Source organism: Grampus griseus (genome assembly GCF_964374135.1).
Source record: "Grampus griseus genome assembly, chromosome: 14".
Taxonomy (NCBI): Eukaryota; Metazoa; Chordata; class Mammalia; order Artiodactyla; family Delphinidae; genus Grampus; species Grampus griseus.
Window position 1 is genome coordinate 30,183,018 of NC_139008.1, and position 15,557 is coordinate 30,198,574.

The 15,557-nt window shown below is 50.1% G+C and overlaps 1 protein-coding gene across 3 annotated transcripts in view; it reads right to left on the reverse strand.

The window, feature by feature from the left end:
- CLEC16A (C-type lectin domain containing 16A) overlaps nucleotides 1-15,557 on the reverse strand; it is a 209,816-nt gene that overhangs the window by 106,432 nt on the left and 87,827 nt on the right. For all 3 annotated transcript variants that reach the window (XM_082670276.1, XM_082670277.1, XM_082670275.1), the window contains exons 14-17: nucleotides 13,517-13,626; nucleotides 12,692-12,736; nucleotides 10,027-10,077; nucleotides 6,835-6,963 (exon numbers count right to left, since the gene is read on the reverse strand). In XM_082670276.1, coding sequence (XP_082526402.1) covers nucleotides 6,835-6,963; nucleotides 10,027-10,077; nucleotides 12,692-12,736; nucleotides 13,517-13,626 — 335 coding nt within the window. The remainder of the gene's footprint in view (nucleotides 1-6,834; nucleotides 6,964-10,026; nucleotides 10,078-12,691; nucleotides 12,737-13,516; nucleotides 13,627-15,557) is intronic.

Genomic DNA, 15,557 nt, shown 5'->3' on the forward strand with positions numbered 1-15,557 from the left:
CAGGGTGCCCATGGGCACCTCTAAACCCTAATCCTGCCTTGGCCCAGAACTGGCAGGAGACCTTGGGCCAATTACTTAATTTCCTAATGCAGAAAACTGGAAGAACAGTCCTATCTCCTGGACCTATTGTGAGGTCAGGTATCCCCTGTCAACCAGAAGCGCTAGAGAAAAGATAAGCTTTTATATGATAATGATGGTGGTGGTGGTGGCATTGATTAGATTGTTTTTAATGTTTTAAAGTGCAGTCTTCATAAAGACATCTGTAATAATCAGAAGAAAAAGAGTTGTAGTTTCACTATAAACCCAGCAACACAGGTTTTCTATATTAAGCACCAATTGCGTGCCAGGCACCATAGGCACCTTATTGCAATGTAAAGATTTTAAGCAGGAAGGAATGGAGCTGAGAGGGGCAGGGTGATCAAGTTCACACTTGAGAGAAGTGAGGTGGGGACTGAAACCAGGAATGTTTGATACTTGTGTCACTTAGGCATATACACAAGGGAATTCAAACCCAGCCCAAGTGCAGAAAGCCCAAGATGTGGGTGGTCACTTAAACTACTTGGCTGTTTGAGCTCTCAAGTAAGGAGTCCTGACCTCAGAGATGAGGGGAAATAAAACAGAAAACGGAAATAAAACAGAAGAAGGGTTTTTCTGTGACAAAAACCCGTTCCTCTCGGAGTTCTGAAGGCAAAGAAATCAAGCAGGACCAAAGCTGGGGGATGAAAAGGAGAAACGTGTGTGGCTTTCTACAGCCCGATCACTCTGAAAACCAGAAACCTTCCAACATTAAAGGAGCCTGGAATTTGGCTCCTAAGGTAGACCTTTTTGATAAAACATCTGCTTTTGCTCTTCAAGTAACAAAATGGAAGATATTTCCAGGAATACAAAATAATAACAATAATAAAATAATTAAAAATATAAAACAAAATAAACACCCCCAATAATACTTTTCCTGTGTCCTGCCCCAACTCCTAAGAGAAGGAAGAGCATGTGAGAAGCCCACACACATGAATGTGAGGGCATGTTCCCACAGGGCCAAGTACTCCACTTGGGCGAAAGCGGGGCTCCCATGGGCATCTATGGGGTTTGGCACACATGGTGACCAGCCCCACAACTCCGAGAATCCACAAAAGAAAGGTGAGATACCAGGATAAGGGTCATCAGGTCATCCCACTGCCCTCTAAAACAATAACTGCTCCCTCTGTTTACCCATGGCCTGCCAGGTACAGGTGAGGGTTGTACTGTGTCACCTTGTTCGAGCCTTTTAACAACCCTGCACGGTTCCCATTTTATAGACAGGAAACCGAAGCCTAGAGACGTTAGGTAGCCTGCCCAAGGTGATTCAACTAATAACCAGACTCCAAAGTCTGTGTTCTTCCAACCACATGCCTTTGCCTTCATAAGACTGAAGGATTAGGGCCCAGGTTTTTATTGAGTGTTTTTCTTGACTTTGCTAAATAAATGTGCAAGTTTAAAAGTATTACTGAAAAGGAAAAAGGCATCCTTATTCTTTGAGATGCTATCATAGAACGATACAAAGACTGATTCTGGAAGAAGAGATTAGATTTGGAAAGGCGTGACGGCTGACCAAGCTCAAATATAAAGAAGAGACTTTTCCGGTTTGCTTCCATGCAGCTGGGAGTAAGCCCTGGCAAGGAGAGCCCCATGAGTGGGGTGGGGGATGGCTTCCGAGTCAGACAGAGCTTGGTTCATACTGGAGTCAGGCGCGTCACGTGGATCCCCCGAGCCTGGGCTGGAGCTCTGCAAATGGAGTGTCCACCACCCCGATCACAGGGTGGGAGACAGTGGAGGGGACACCTTGAGCCCTGGAGCAACGCTTGGTCCGAGCCCTCTCTCCCGCTGCCCTTGCCGGGTGCACAAGCTGATGAGTTCAGGCGACAGTCACTCAAGTTAGGAGCCCACCGAGGCCGCGGAAGCCAGTCATTCTTAAAAGAGTGCTGAAGCAGTTGAAAGTGGGCACAGCCCTTTGGGAAAGCAATTTGGCAACATGTAGAGTCACACAACGAAATATTCATACCCTTTGAACCAGAAATTCCACTTCTGGGAACTTATCCTAAAGAAATAAGCCAAAAGAAAGGAAACACTGTATTTGTGAAGCTGCTCATTTCAGTTTAGTTGAAAATAATGTAATACTGGGAGCAACCAAAATGTCCACCAGCAGGAAAATGCCTGAGTAAATCATGGCAAAAGTCACCACATGAACTTTTTATGCAGCAGTAAGAAATTAGGCTTATTAAAACTGTATCACAGTATGAAAAACTTCTTGCTCTACAATGGAGAGAGAAAAGCAGCAAGGATGAATGCAAGTCCATGGGTCCATACCCACGCAACCATGAAAAGATGTGTTTGCAAACAAAAATGGGAGAAGACACACAAAATGTATTGTTTGTTTAGGGTGATGAAATCACAGGAAATTCTTTCCCCCTACCTTCGAGACTTCATGAGATGTTATTGTATTTTCTTTAATGTGTAATATACATCCAAAAAGTAAAAGAAAAATAGCCTATTTCCTCAATGTCAATAGCGATAAACACAAAAACTGTTTGTGGTTTTACGAGGGAACAGGGACACAGAACGTACGGAGGGACAAATAAAACTTCATGCAAATATCTTTATTTCATGATGGCTTCCATGGTTACTCCATAAAGATGGCTACCTAGTGTAAAAGAGATAGCTAGTGGGAAGCAGCTGCATAGCACAGGGAGATCAGCTCGGTGCTTTGTGACCACCTAGAGGGGTGGGATAGGGAGGGTGGGAGGGAGGCGCAAGAGGGAGGAGATATGGTGATATATGTATATGTATAGCTGATTTACTTTGTTATACAGAAAAAACTAACACACCATTGCAAAGCAAATATACTCCAATAAAGATGTTAAAAAAAAAAAGATGGCTAGTGGCTTAAATTCAGTTTTGGGTATTCACCAGAAAGTCCTCTCCCTAACTCTCTTTTCTCTAGCATTAAGCTTCAGTAGGTTTAGATCATTAAAAGACTCTGTTTCTTTCCCACTCAAGATGCTAGAATGCTCTACCACTCTTCAGGCACCTCACAGCTGCTCTCTTCCATTTACTCTGGGCAAGACCTGACAGGCAGGACACATGAGGAACCTGAGGCTCAGGGAGGTTAAGTAACTTGCTCAAGGTCACACAGCTAAAGTTGGGATTGAACCTTGGTTGGTCTGTGAGCCTGTGTTCTTTCTTAACTGCTTCTCTCAACTGCCCTTCCATGTGGGGTGGGTCCAGCTCAAGTCCAAGGTTCTGCATGCATGTCCTCATCAGATGCCAGTAGTTCCTGTGACCTCATTTCAACATGAATCTCCCTTCTTAGCTGGGATGTCTCAGTGGCACTCTTGCTATTTTGGTCTTATTTTGTATTATTTGTTTTCTCTCTATTCTTGCATCTAGCACAGTGCCTAGAAAATGCTTGATAAATATGTCGAATGATAGGATAAATGGTGTAACTTGCAAAAGGCAAGAGGGAAAACATGACTTTATTGCCAGATGTCTCCCCGTGGTCTGCAAGGCTCTGACCCTCCTCTCCTAACCCCTTCCCTCACTCCGCTCCAGTCACCCTGCTCCCTGGACATGCCTTACTCTTCTGCATCTCACAGCCTTTGCACTTATGCTCCCTCTGTCTGGAAAGTGCCTCCTTTACATCTTTGCCTGGCTGGCTCCTTCTCACTCTCTAGGTCTCTGCTCAGATGTCACCTTGGCCAAGCAGCTTCCCCTGATCACTCTTTCCAAAGCGGTGTCCCCTCTTTCCTTCATAGCCCTCACTGCAGCCTGGTATCACACTTGTTCATAAACTTTGCCTCTCTCCATGCGATGAGAGGCCCCGAGTAGGGCCGCATGCCCTACTCACTCCTGCACCCTCAGGAGTCCAGCGGCTCTTTGACGAACGTACGAAGGAATGATTTACCAGTAAGGGTGGTTTGAACTACTTTGACAAGTCCTTAAGGAAAATAAAGGGTGGGATTTCTGAAAAGGGTCAGCCTCCTAAAAGTTAGAAAAGCCTATACTCGGCAGAAGGAAAAAAGAAAGGGAAGGAAAACCTTTGAATCCAACAGGACGAAATGGAATGTTCTCTGGATACAAGCAAAGAACATGAAACAAACCACATAAGCCCTCAATTGCTTGCTAAACCATACACTTCCTTTAGCTCAAATTCAAAGCACACTGCTGTGTTCTGATGCTTGAAATGGGCCGAGGAGCTAAGCTTCTGGAGGATTCCAGACAGCTGCCTTGCATCAGGAACTGGACTGGGGCGAAGGGTCAAAATTCCCCTTCAGAAATGGATCCTGGAAGTCACAAACGGAAGCTTCTCTCAGGTGGATGGCTCTGCTTTGAGATGGCCAGCCCCCTTTTATCTCATCCTGCCACCTTCTCCCTGGCTCTATACCTACGGATGCTGGGACTTGAGAGTTGCTTTTATAAACTCACCGGACACAAGCGACCCCAGGGAAGCCCAGACGTCCCAGGGGCTCTGCCTGTGCTTCAGTTAGCAGCCCATCTGGGGCAAGGGAGGCGTGCAGCACAGTCCTGGGAACTTGAACTAAGAGAGATGTGAGGGCAAGGGAGGAAGAACCCCAGCCTCAGGCACCTACTGGCCTTTGTGTTTTTGCCTTACTGCTGAGTCCTCCTGAGGACGCTGGCAGGGCAGGCACTGCTGCTTTCTGGGTGAGGAGACAGTGGCTCAGAAGGGAGCAGGAACCCCAAAGCCCAAGCAACCTTCCCTCTGCCATACGCCTCACCCCTAAATTTCTCCTGTGGATCAAAATCGTTTGCCCCAAGCCAGCAGGACATGATGCCAGGAACCAGCCAACAAGGCCAAGGTCCTCGCTGGGCTCCAAGGCCTCTGGGAACTGCCTCCTTCAGCTCCTCCCAGCCCCATCACTTCCCACGTAGCCTCCCTCACGGTGGGCTCCGGCCACAGTCCCCTCTTTGTCGGAGGTGCTGGAATGTGCCACGTCTTTCTGGGCCTTTGCCTCCCCCAGCTGCCCAGCCCTTCCCCACAGTCTTGGCTCAAGGACCAGCCCTCTGTGCTGCTCCACCTCCTTCCCCGGGTAGGATTAGGGACCTGACCCCATGTTCCTTTAGAAACGGCCTTGGCCCATGGAATGGCACTGCCTCTTCCCACCTCGCCCTCTAGACTCTGATTCCTTGAGGAGTGGGGCTAATAAACACAATGAAGGCGGCAGTGGCAGGCAGCGGGTCAGAATGGCCACGCTGCCTAGGTTGAATTCTGGCTCTGCTACTTATTAGCTGGGGGACCTTGAGCAAATCACTTGACCTCTTCGTGCCTCAGTTTATCCCTCTGCAAGATGGGGATAATACTAGCGCCAACCTTCTAGGGTGGTTGTAGAATTACGTGAGGAAATTCATATAAAGAACTGATATGAATGATCTGCTTTATCACACAGGCTATGAGCTCATGTGACTGTTAAGGAAACCTGACGGACTGTGGACTGAAAAGAAGGCAGGATGCAACCCAGAGCAGCAGCTCTCAACGTTCACAATCTTCTGGACCTTCTGGCTCAGGGTCCAAGGAGGACCTGGGGACGGGGTCCTCTCTGGCCTGGGGATACAACAGCTTGACTGGGTGTGTTGCCATTACCCTGCTTGGGAGCATCTCCTAGGCCAACCAAAGGTTAAGGGTGAGCGTGTCCACTCCATGAAGGAGTGCAGACATGACATGCATTTGTCAGAACCAATCCCCCCGTAAAGGCCGATGCCAAGGATGCCCAGTGCAAACACTGCCGCCCGCAAACAATCACGTGCCCGGCCATGGGGCCCACAGCCCTGGCTGGGAGCACAAGGAAGGAAGGTGTCACTGGCCCGGAGAGAGGGTGGGTCCTGCGGTGAGGGTTGTGGGTTTGGTCAGACAGCAGGGAATGTGGATTGACTGCAGACACAGGTCCAACTTCCTCTGTGACCCACCCCCACCCGGCCAGGCATCTGAGGCAAAATCACCAGCAGGAAGGCCATGGAATCCTCTTGCTTTAGGCAGATCCAGCAAGTTAATCCCGCTCCTCAAAATCTAAAGGTTAAAACACTTTTGCCACTCTGGTTACACTTGGATTAACTCAGAGGAAGATGTGGCCTGATAACGGGAGCCGAGTGCAATGAATTCCTCTAATTTATCCACTAACCGCCACATCTCCAGGGAACGATTTTCTAGGAAAAGGTTATGGTGCTTTCTAAGAAAGAAACTGATCTTACCAGGGAGATAAAATACCCTGAACAGCCCTGGGAGATTGCTTCAGAAAAAAAGTGCTGATAACGGAAGCACACACTGCAGCTGGGTTCTGAGAACTAATCTCTTCACACACCTCTCCTGCAGGCCAGCGAGAATCACAATTGCATTTGCGTGTGCCTCGTCCCCAAGATCCCTCAGATACCTTAACACCACCATCTCTGGGGGACCCGGTCTCACGGGGCTGATTTCACAGCAGCCTCACCTGCACTATGTCGACTGCTCACCCCCCATGCTCCTTCGCAGAAGCCTGGCCCCGCTTCCTCTTTCAGAGCTCTGGGGTTGGGGCCAGCTCCGCGCCAGCGAAGGCAGCCTGCCTGCCACCAACACCGACATCCGGCATCTGTGGCCAGATACGATGGAATTTCAATCTCTGCTTTAACAAAGGGCAGCGCGCCTGGGGAAGTTAGGCCTGGTGGCGGGGTGCGAGGGAGGAGCTCTGGCTCTCCTGAAGGCGTGTTGGAAGGCAGGTCTGGATGTGGTCGGGAACCCTCCGCCCCCCGCTCCGGAGGTGCTCCTGGAGGGCAGCAGCCCAGGAGAGGCTGAGTAGAGCGCCCACTCACCCGCCGGGTCTTCTCCACGTCACCACACGGCAGCCGCTTCACAAAGTCAATGCCCGTCAGCGGCGTGCCCGTGGGGGGCAGCAGGATGGAGGCGTCCATCATGAGATATTCCACATTCATGGGCTTCATCTAGAAGACAGACATCGAAGGGAAGCTCACTGAAGGGAGGAAGGCGCTGGGGCAGGTGACACTGGCCTCTCACCTCCATCGGCACATATTAAAGAGCACATCAACTGAGATTCAGACTGAGTGAAGCCTCGAGGCAGCCAGATGTGAGAGATGTGCCTTGTTGTTTTTGAAGTTGCAGATGTCCCCTCATCTGCAGTGACAGCTCAGACACTCTGGAGAAGCTGCCTCCCTGCTGTGGAAAGCTCTTCTTTCTCACCCTCTTGTTCCCCTCGCCGCAGCAGGGAGAGGGGCCTCAGTAAGGAGGCCAGCCCTTTACGGTGGTCCCTTTAGGGTGGTCTGCCCTGTGTGCGGAAGCCTGACTGCTGCCCGCCTCCTTTGCTGGCACTTCCAATACGATGACAGCAGATGTAGCGACGTGGCCCCCGTTTAAGGGGACCTGACTGCGGGCCAGGCAGAGAACTAGCGGCTTTGCGCGTAGGCCCTGTCCAAGCCTCCCAACAACCCCAGCAGGGAGGCTGCCGAACTTACCGAGAAAACGGAGGCTTGGGGAAGCCGAGGAATGGATGTGGGCGCACTCAGCTGGCTGGCGGCAGAACCATGACACGGACCCAGGCCTGCCCTTCTCCAGACCCACTATGATTTCCACAACACAACCCGCATTTCCCCTTCCTTCCTTGTCCCCCTGGCTTCTTACCTGGGGTAACAGAACCAAGTCACTTATTAAGCACCTACTTCTCGCCAGGCCCCTGCAGGGCTCACCTCCTACTGGGCGGGTGCTGGGGCTGTCCCATACTACAGAGGGGATCGCTGAGCTCGGAGGGAGGGCGCGTGCCCACAGCCACTGGGCCAGAGGGGCAGAGCTGTCTGCCTCCTTCCACACCGCCTCCAGGAAGCCTTCTCCGATTACCAAGACACATGCTAACATCACCTCCCCTCCTGGAACTTTGTTGCGTCAGTACTGACCCCTTAATTGCACGTGTTGTTGGACACTGACACTTCATTTACCTGGCATCATAAAGGAATGACATTTCACAAAGGTAAATATTCTATAGAATTAATTTTACTCCTTTAAGCATCATGAGCTTTTTCTGGTCTCTTTTAGAAAGTGGGCTTCAATCATATCACATTTTTTCCCTCCTGTAACATAAAGCTGACTAAACAAGGCAGAGCTGTGGAGAGGGTCCGGCCGTCCAGAGACCTGGTGAACAGGGAGCCCCTTCGCACGTGCTGCCTACCTTCTTATTTTGGACCCGTGAAGCCTTCCTCCAAAGGCCTGAGGTCTACCGTCGCTATTCCTTTACGCCAGAGTGGGGGTGGCAGAGCCCTGTCTCCGGGGCACCTGGGGTTCCAGCCTTCCCGGCCTGCCTTCGGCTCCCTCGCAGCTCCCTCCTCTCCACCCCTCCGCTCCCAACCACCTCCGACAAGCCCCCTCGAGGACTCCTGCCCATTATGCCTCTGCATGAAGCAAGAGGTGACAGGAGAAACAGTGAAGGGTCAGAAGTGAAGGCCTGGCTTTGGCAGCACCCGAGAGGCTGTGCCAACTTCGCTGAGCTTAGTGCTCATTTCCTTAAGTCTGAGCTAACAACTCAGATAGGGGTGCTGGGTATATGCCAGCTGTTCCTTCCCTAGAGTTCCAGGCTTTCTGCAAAACATGCAATAAATGTGTCACTGAGACAAACAAACAAAACCCAGGAAGCTCCCTAGGGCAGGAGGGAGGGGAACCGAATATCCGTGGTGCTGAACCTCTATAGGAGGCAGCCCTTAGGTATTTCACAACCAGCCTGGAAAGCTGTGTGGTCTGGGCCCCATTTTACAGATGGAAAAATCCAGGCTCAGAAGTAAGCAACCCGCTCAGGGTTCCAGTTAGTAAGTAGCAAAAGCAGAAACTGTGCAGGGGTTTAGGAGCCCAAGCTTTACTGTGTTGTCAAGTGACACACGAGCCTTACGTTTCCAAACAAGAAGCCAAACTTCTGGAGAATTACATTGTGGAAGGGGACGTCACGGGCATAACATAAGGCGGCAGCTGACCACTGACTCCACTCCACTCCAATTCATGGTCCAAAGAGTAGAAGACTGAGATACTCTTTGGGGGGGTCGAGGGGATAATGGGGTGTGGGCATCAAAGGTGTGAGGCGCACACGGGCGGCTCACATAGCACCGAGAGGAGGCCTGGTCACTGCTGGGGCACTTCTGGAGGTGAATTATACCAATTTACACTTTTCCCTTGAACAGGTTCCGCGAGGCCTCAGATGTGCTGTGAGCGAGGATGTGGTGAGGGCCCAGCCATCCAGACGCCCGGAGATGGGCCAGGGAGCCACGCAGCACACGCTGTCTTTTTCTTTTTGACATTTTAAACCCTTGGGTTTATTGTAAAGTTCCCGAATCACTTCACTCTTTTGTCCGTGAAAAGGGCGATTTATCATCTAGTTACTGAGTGTCAACTAAGGGGCAGGTGCTGGGGATCCAGAGGCGAATGAACAAAACAGAGCAACCTGCAATCTTCTGCAAGACAGGGGAGACCCCGGGCTGGCACTGCAGGTTCGAGGGAAAGCCAGGTGCGGGAACATTCTGGTGGCACAGAGAAGAAGGAGGCAGCACAATATGCAGAGCAGGGCAGGGCACTGGGAGGTGACGGCTCTGCTCCTCGATGCCTGGGCACATGTGGGCGCCTCCCTCAAGCTCCCTGACTCTTATTTCCTTATCGGCAAAAGCAGGATAATGATAGCAGTGACTCCCATCAGGCTGACATGGGGATTAAGAGATTTCACATGTACGACATGCTGCACACACCTGACACGGACTCACCTGACACGGACTAAGTCCTCAATCAAATACTATTCATATCAAAGTGAATCTTTCTGAACCATCTTATGACTCAGCCTAACTTAGGGGGAGTGAATGTCATCTGAAGTTTCACTGGTGGGGATCAAAAGGCACTGTTTTCAATGCACTTCCCCACCAGTCTCTGTCATTCGGATGGAAAGCTCCGAATGAGACGAGTTCTCCCCTGGTTCGGCAGGACAAGCTTTGCATACCCACAAGCGCGTCTGGCCCCTCACTCACCGTCATGCTCCTGTACTCATCTTCAAACATGTCCAAAAAGATTTCTTCTCCCTAAAAAGAAAGGAAGGAAAGAGAAGATTATGCACATTTTTTCCCCATAAACAACAAAGTATTATAAACTCCAGTTTGAGGTTTTTGGGACCATCTGTTTCTTATTAGCGAGTTCTGGTAAATCACCAGGAAGTGAAATACACACGTGAATAAGAACACACACACCCAAAAGAAAGCCCAAATATCAAATGGAACCTCAACGCTTTTCTCCTTTTTTTCAAGCATGTGTAGTTAGATTTCTAGTGTCAAGGCAGTTAAGTAAAAACAACAAAAATAACTTCATATATAATTAAAATATAAAAAGGGTTAACGTTTCAAGTATTTAAGGCCATCTGCTTGCTGAGAATGGTTGGAGAAAATAAGAATCTCGGTTGTCATGTTAAAGCTATGAGGCTCCACACCTCTGAAAGGAAGAGTATGATTAAATATGCTTAACTCTAAAATTATACGGCTTGTTCCATTTGTTTTTGAGGTGCGCCTTTGGGGTTTTGGAGTTCCTGCAGCCCAGATGACTCTGCCCCGGAGGTCCCTCCCAGAACAGGGTGACGGGGAGGAATTGGCTGTGAGACACATAGACCAGGGGCCAATCTCAGCCGTACCTCTTGGAGCCTCTCTTTGTTTCACTGCAAGACTGGGATGAGAGCCCACGTCTGTGCAATAGGAAGACAAAATGAGTTGATGCACACAAGTCATTATGACCACCCTGGATAGGCCTGCAACGGGGGAGGGCAGGGGAGACTTGGCTGAGCGTGTCAGGGCTGCTAGACCTGGCCTGTCTCCTAAGCGCCCTCCCCGCCCCCCCACCCCACACACAGTTGGGGGTGGGAAAAGCAATAGGTCCTCTATATGTTTTTCCAGTGATCAGAACCACAGGTAAACTTGGAAGTTCTTGTGTGGTGTGAGAACCATGCAATAACCACAGAAATAGCAACCCTTGAGAATATCCATAAGCTTGTGAGATACTGTACTTAGGGTGCAAACCTTTTAGGATACAAGAGAGAAAAATCTGGGTTGGGAGAAGGGAGCTGCAATTCAAATACAGTTCTCCTTTTGTCAGTGAGAAAGAAAAATCCTCTGGGAAGATGCCTACCTATATGTCTTCCTGTTTTTGCAATCCAGAAGCTTTTGGGGGGCCAGGGTGGGGGTGGGGGGCAGGGGAATAAACTAAGAGCAGTTATACCGGAAAGAGCTTCAAAGATGCCTCTGCCGAGGACTCGTATCCTCACTTCAAGGCCAAGTGTGGTTTGGGCCGGTCTAAGGGGAGACTGGGATTTCTGCCCCGGTGCGTGGGGCCCACAGTGGTACCACCCTCGTCTGGGCATGTCCGCCGTACTGCAGCTGCGTGGCGTCATCTGATCGCGGCAAGGTACACTTCCAGATTACATGACCTGGTTTTATCTCAATGAACACTGACAATGATGGGCGGTGGCTTAAAAAGCTTCTTACAAAGAAAAAGATTCCCGTTCATATGTGTATCTAGCTCACAGCTAAACTGCTGTGAGTACAAACAATGAATAACAGCGCAAGTGAATGAGAAAAGGGTGAGGCCCACGCCTTTCCTCCTCCAGGGAGGATCTCTTCATCAGCCAGAGTACAAGGGGAAACCACCACTCACTGGATCTGGAGAGATCTGATGTGGAGGCCAAAGAGTCAGAAACTAAGACTGCTTGGCATATGGATTAATCCACTGTTGCTGACAAATGATGAGCCTTGCCTAAGGCTATATTATGCCTTAAGAAAAGAGGTAAACAAAACTATCACAATGCAGTATCTTAAAACGAATCATCTGGAAACTGAAGACAGATCTACAAGTTTTCCAAATACTGAAAGTTACGGTGGTCCTTTACCAGCTCTCACTACATTCATGATAAATGTTTAGAGCCTGTATGGGCACACAGGCACACTTCATTTCATTGCACTTTGCTTTACTGCTTCACAGATACTGAATGTTTTTTACAAATTGAAAGTCCATGGCAACCCTGTGTTGTCAGATGATAGTTAGCATGTTTTAGCAGTAAAGTATTTTTAATTAAGGTATGTACTCTTTTTTTAGACACCATGCTATCACACACTTAGCAGACCACAGTACAATGTAAGCATAACTTTGATTAGCGCTGGGAAACCAAAACGTTTGCGTGACTCTCTTTATTGTGACATTTGCTCTATTGTGGTGATCTGGAACCAAACCCACAGGATCTCTGAGGTCTGCCTGTACATGTATATAAATAATACACATGCATATAATTTATAAACTCATATGTAATTCAGTAATTTTATATGTATAAGCATATGTAATTCATGAACACATAAGTTCATATGTATTATTTAGTCATATGACTATCTGTATATAATTCATCATTTACATGTAAATCCATCAATGAACAAATTCATATATAATTGATAAATAAACAGTCCCATACTAGGGGTGAGTCCTCAAAAGTTGTTCTGATACAAGAGCATGGACAGAAAAGTGCAGAGACCACTGCTCCGGAGAGGATGAAATTGAACATTTTTACTCAGGACCCATAGGGTGTAAGAAATAACTGAAGACACTACAGTCTGGTTTATACGACACACACACACACTGCTGTACCCCTGAGTTCCGGCAGTTTACCTTATAGAAATGCCGCACCAGGTGGACACTTTCTTCTCGGGCTCCCTGTTAAAAGAGAGGGAGGGTGTGAGGGGGCAGGTCTCATGGAGGCGAGTGAGTTGGGTAAATCACAAATTCTAAAGTCTGAGTCTATATAAGACAGACGCTGGGCTAATAATCTTAATCTATAAAGTGGTTCTTCGTAAGGGGGTGGGGGAGAAGGAGCTCAAAATAAAAATGGGCAAAGGACAGACGATTCAATGTGATGACATGGAAAGCTGCTGATACACAGTTACATGAGAGAAACGGGTTCTACAACATGGCCTTGATAACTCTGTTTTTATAAAAAGAAAAATTCACTTGTAAACGTGTGTGTGAGTGTATGTGGTATCTGGAAAGACACACACCGAAGTGTCAACTATCATTACCTTTTACCTCTCTGTAGTTTCTAAACTTTCTAAAATAAACATGGAAAATAAGAGGGAAGACAATGAAAGCTATTTAAAACAATGAATGAACATAGTAGCACGATAAACCATAAATAAATAAATGTGTATCTGTACACGTATAAAACTTTCATAATATAAAAAGAAAAAAATCCCGGAGACAAATTCAGAGCCAAATACAAGAGAACTACTAAAACTCACTAGTAAGTGGGCTTCTCGGGCCCATCTCAGTGGAAGGGTAGGTCTGCGGGAGCAAGTGGGCAGAGGGGGCGGCAGGGGTCTGGGGCCCAGCTTCCTCGCAGTGGTGCCGCGGACCGGGCTGCGGTCTGGATGCAGCAGCTTCCCTCGACCTCCTCCTGCCCTCCCCCGGGGCACGGGTGCAGGAGGAAGGGGGCCTCACCTCCAGGCAGGCCAGGTGTACGTCCTTTATGATACAGCCCGTGCTGGTCACGACTTGCTGCTTTAGGAGCAGGCAGCTCAGCTCCAGCGTCGCCAACCGGATCTTGCCATCTGCGGAGCACACCGGGGTCAGCCGCGCGTACCCCGGGCTGCATGCCCTCACAGGCAGTCTCTTGCCTTCCCGACTTGGAGGTCAGCTGACAGGTCCCCCGACATCCAGTGGGGGTACAGAGGGAGCCCCCATGTGCCAACCTCCTTCCCAATCAATTACAATTGAATGTTCTCATCAAAATCGCCTGTACCAAATGCTACCCAAAGTCCCCTTATGGGGGGAGAGGAGGCAGGAAAAATGGGTAACTACTTATTATTGAAGGCCTAGAAAGTGGCCATCTGCGGTCACTTTGCTTGTCCAGCATTCCTTCCCTTTCTTCAGGGACAAGCACCCCCAGTTTCCCTTGGAGATCCACTAGCCCTGCTCTCGGTCATGTGATTTGGGTGGAGCTGGTCCTGCTTCCCCTGTCCCAGGGGTGGGCACATCCCCCAGGCTGGTCAGGGCCATCCAGCCCCCTGGTCACAGTGACTGCGTAGGGGGCGAGCAAGGGAGCCAGTCACAGTCAGTAAGGCTCAGTTCCACAACTTACTGGAACCACCGGGCTCAAGACCCTCTCCTCGTGCTGGGCTGCGGAGAGGACAGGGACAGCGGTGGGGCCCTGATGGCCCGAGCACTATAGTCCGCAGTGGTCACCTCACCAGCGTGTTCTACAAACTGAGCCCTGAGTCCTCCCTTCCACCAGGCTGCCCAGCGTCTCTGCTACAGCAAGTCTAGAGCCCGACAGAGACAGGTGGCGGGAGCTGCAGGCAGTCATCTGGCCAAGGCAGAAGGCCACAGAGCCCAAAGACAGGCTTGAAAACATTGTTTGAGCCCCGGATTCAGCTGTGCCTCAAGCCAGCGCCCAACAGACTTGAAGTCATGCAAGCCAACAGTCTTGTTTGTTTGTTTGTACTGTCTCAGCGAGTCTCAGTTGGGTTTCTGTCAACTGCAACCAAGTTCTGACTAACACAACCTGCTGTCCTGCTGTGAGCCAGGCATGGTCTGGGTGCTTTAGAGACGCTCCCTCAAGGAGTCTCTCTAAAACCCCACTGCAATGGGTTCTCTAAAGGCTGAGGTTTAGAAAAGTGAAGTGGCTTGTCCCAAGTCTCACCCTGGGCTGTGGTGGACTCCAGGTGCGCTGAATGCCAAAACCCACATCTGGCATCGTGCCTAGAAAGCACCCGTGACCGCTGACTGAAGGGCATTCTGCTCTTAGCAAACTCCCCCTGAGTCTTTAATCTCATTTCTGGGGAGAGGCCTCCATGTGGAAGGAGGGGCCAGGAGAGGGGGTAGTTTCTAGGCCACATCTCGGAGGTCTTGGAAACAACAGGGACCAGGATGGACCACTGGGGAAAAACTCAAGGCAGACACACCGCTGCACACCTCCCTGGCTGGCCTTTAACGCTGCGCGCACGCGTGCGTGCGTGCGTGCGTGCGTGTGTGTGCGTGCGTGCGTGCGTGCGTGCGTGTGTGTGTGTGTGTGTGTGTGTTAGGGCAGTGGTGGGGGTAGGGCAGCAAACAGGTGAGAAGAGGGAATCTGTTTGCCCAAAAATGAACTGGTTACATACGAGCAAAACCAGGCCTTCCTAAGCACGACACAACCCCAGGGGCCACCCGGGCAGAGGCTGGTTAGTCTCAGCTCGGCCGTTCTCCCCGTCCCAGCCCCACCACCACTTCTGCACCGCGGCCCAGGCCCAGCAGTGCCCCCCCTCCCCCTGCCTTCCTGCAAGCTCAGGAGTTCTCCGGAGCACAGTCTCACTCCTGCCTGCCCCTCCACAGAGCTGCGCTGTGGGCCAGGTCAGAAACGCCCCTCCTGCTGCCTCCAGGCAAGCGGATGGTGATTTTCCACCAAGACCCTTCTTCCTTTGCAAGTTCCTGCCAAGTTGCTGACTATTCCTCCTGCTGGTCCATCTCTCCAGGGGAACAGAGGGAGCAGCAAACTCCTGAGGCC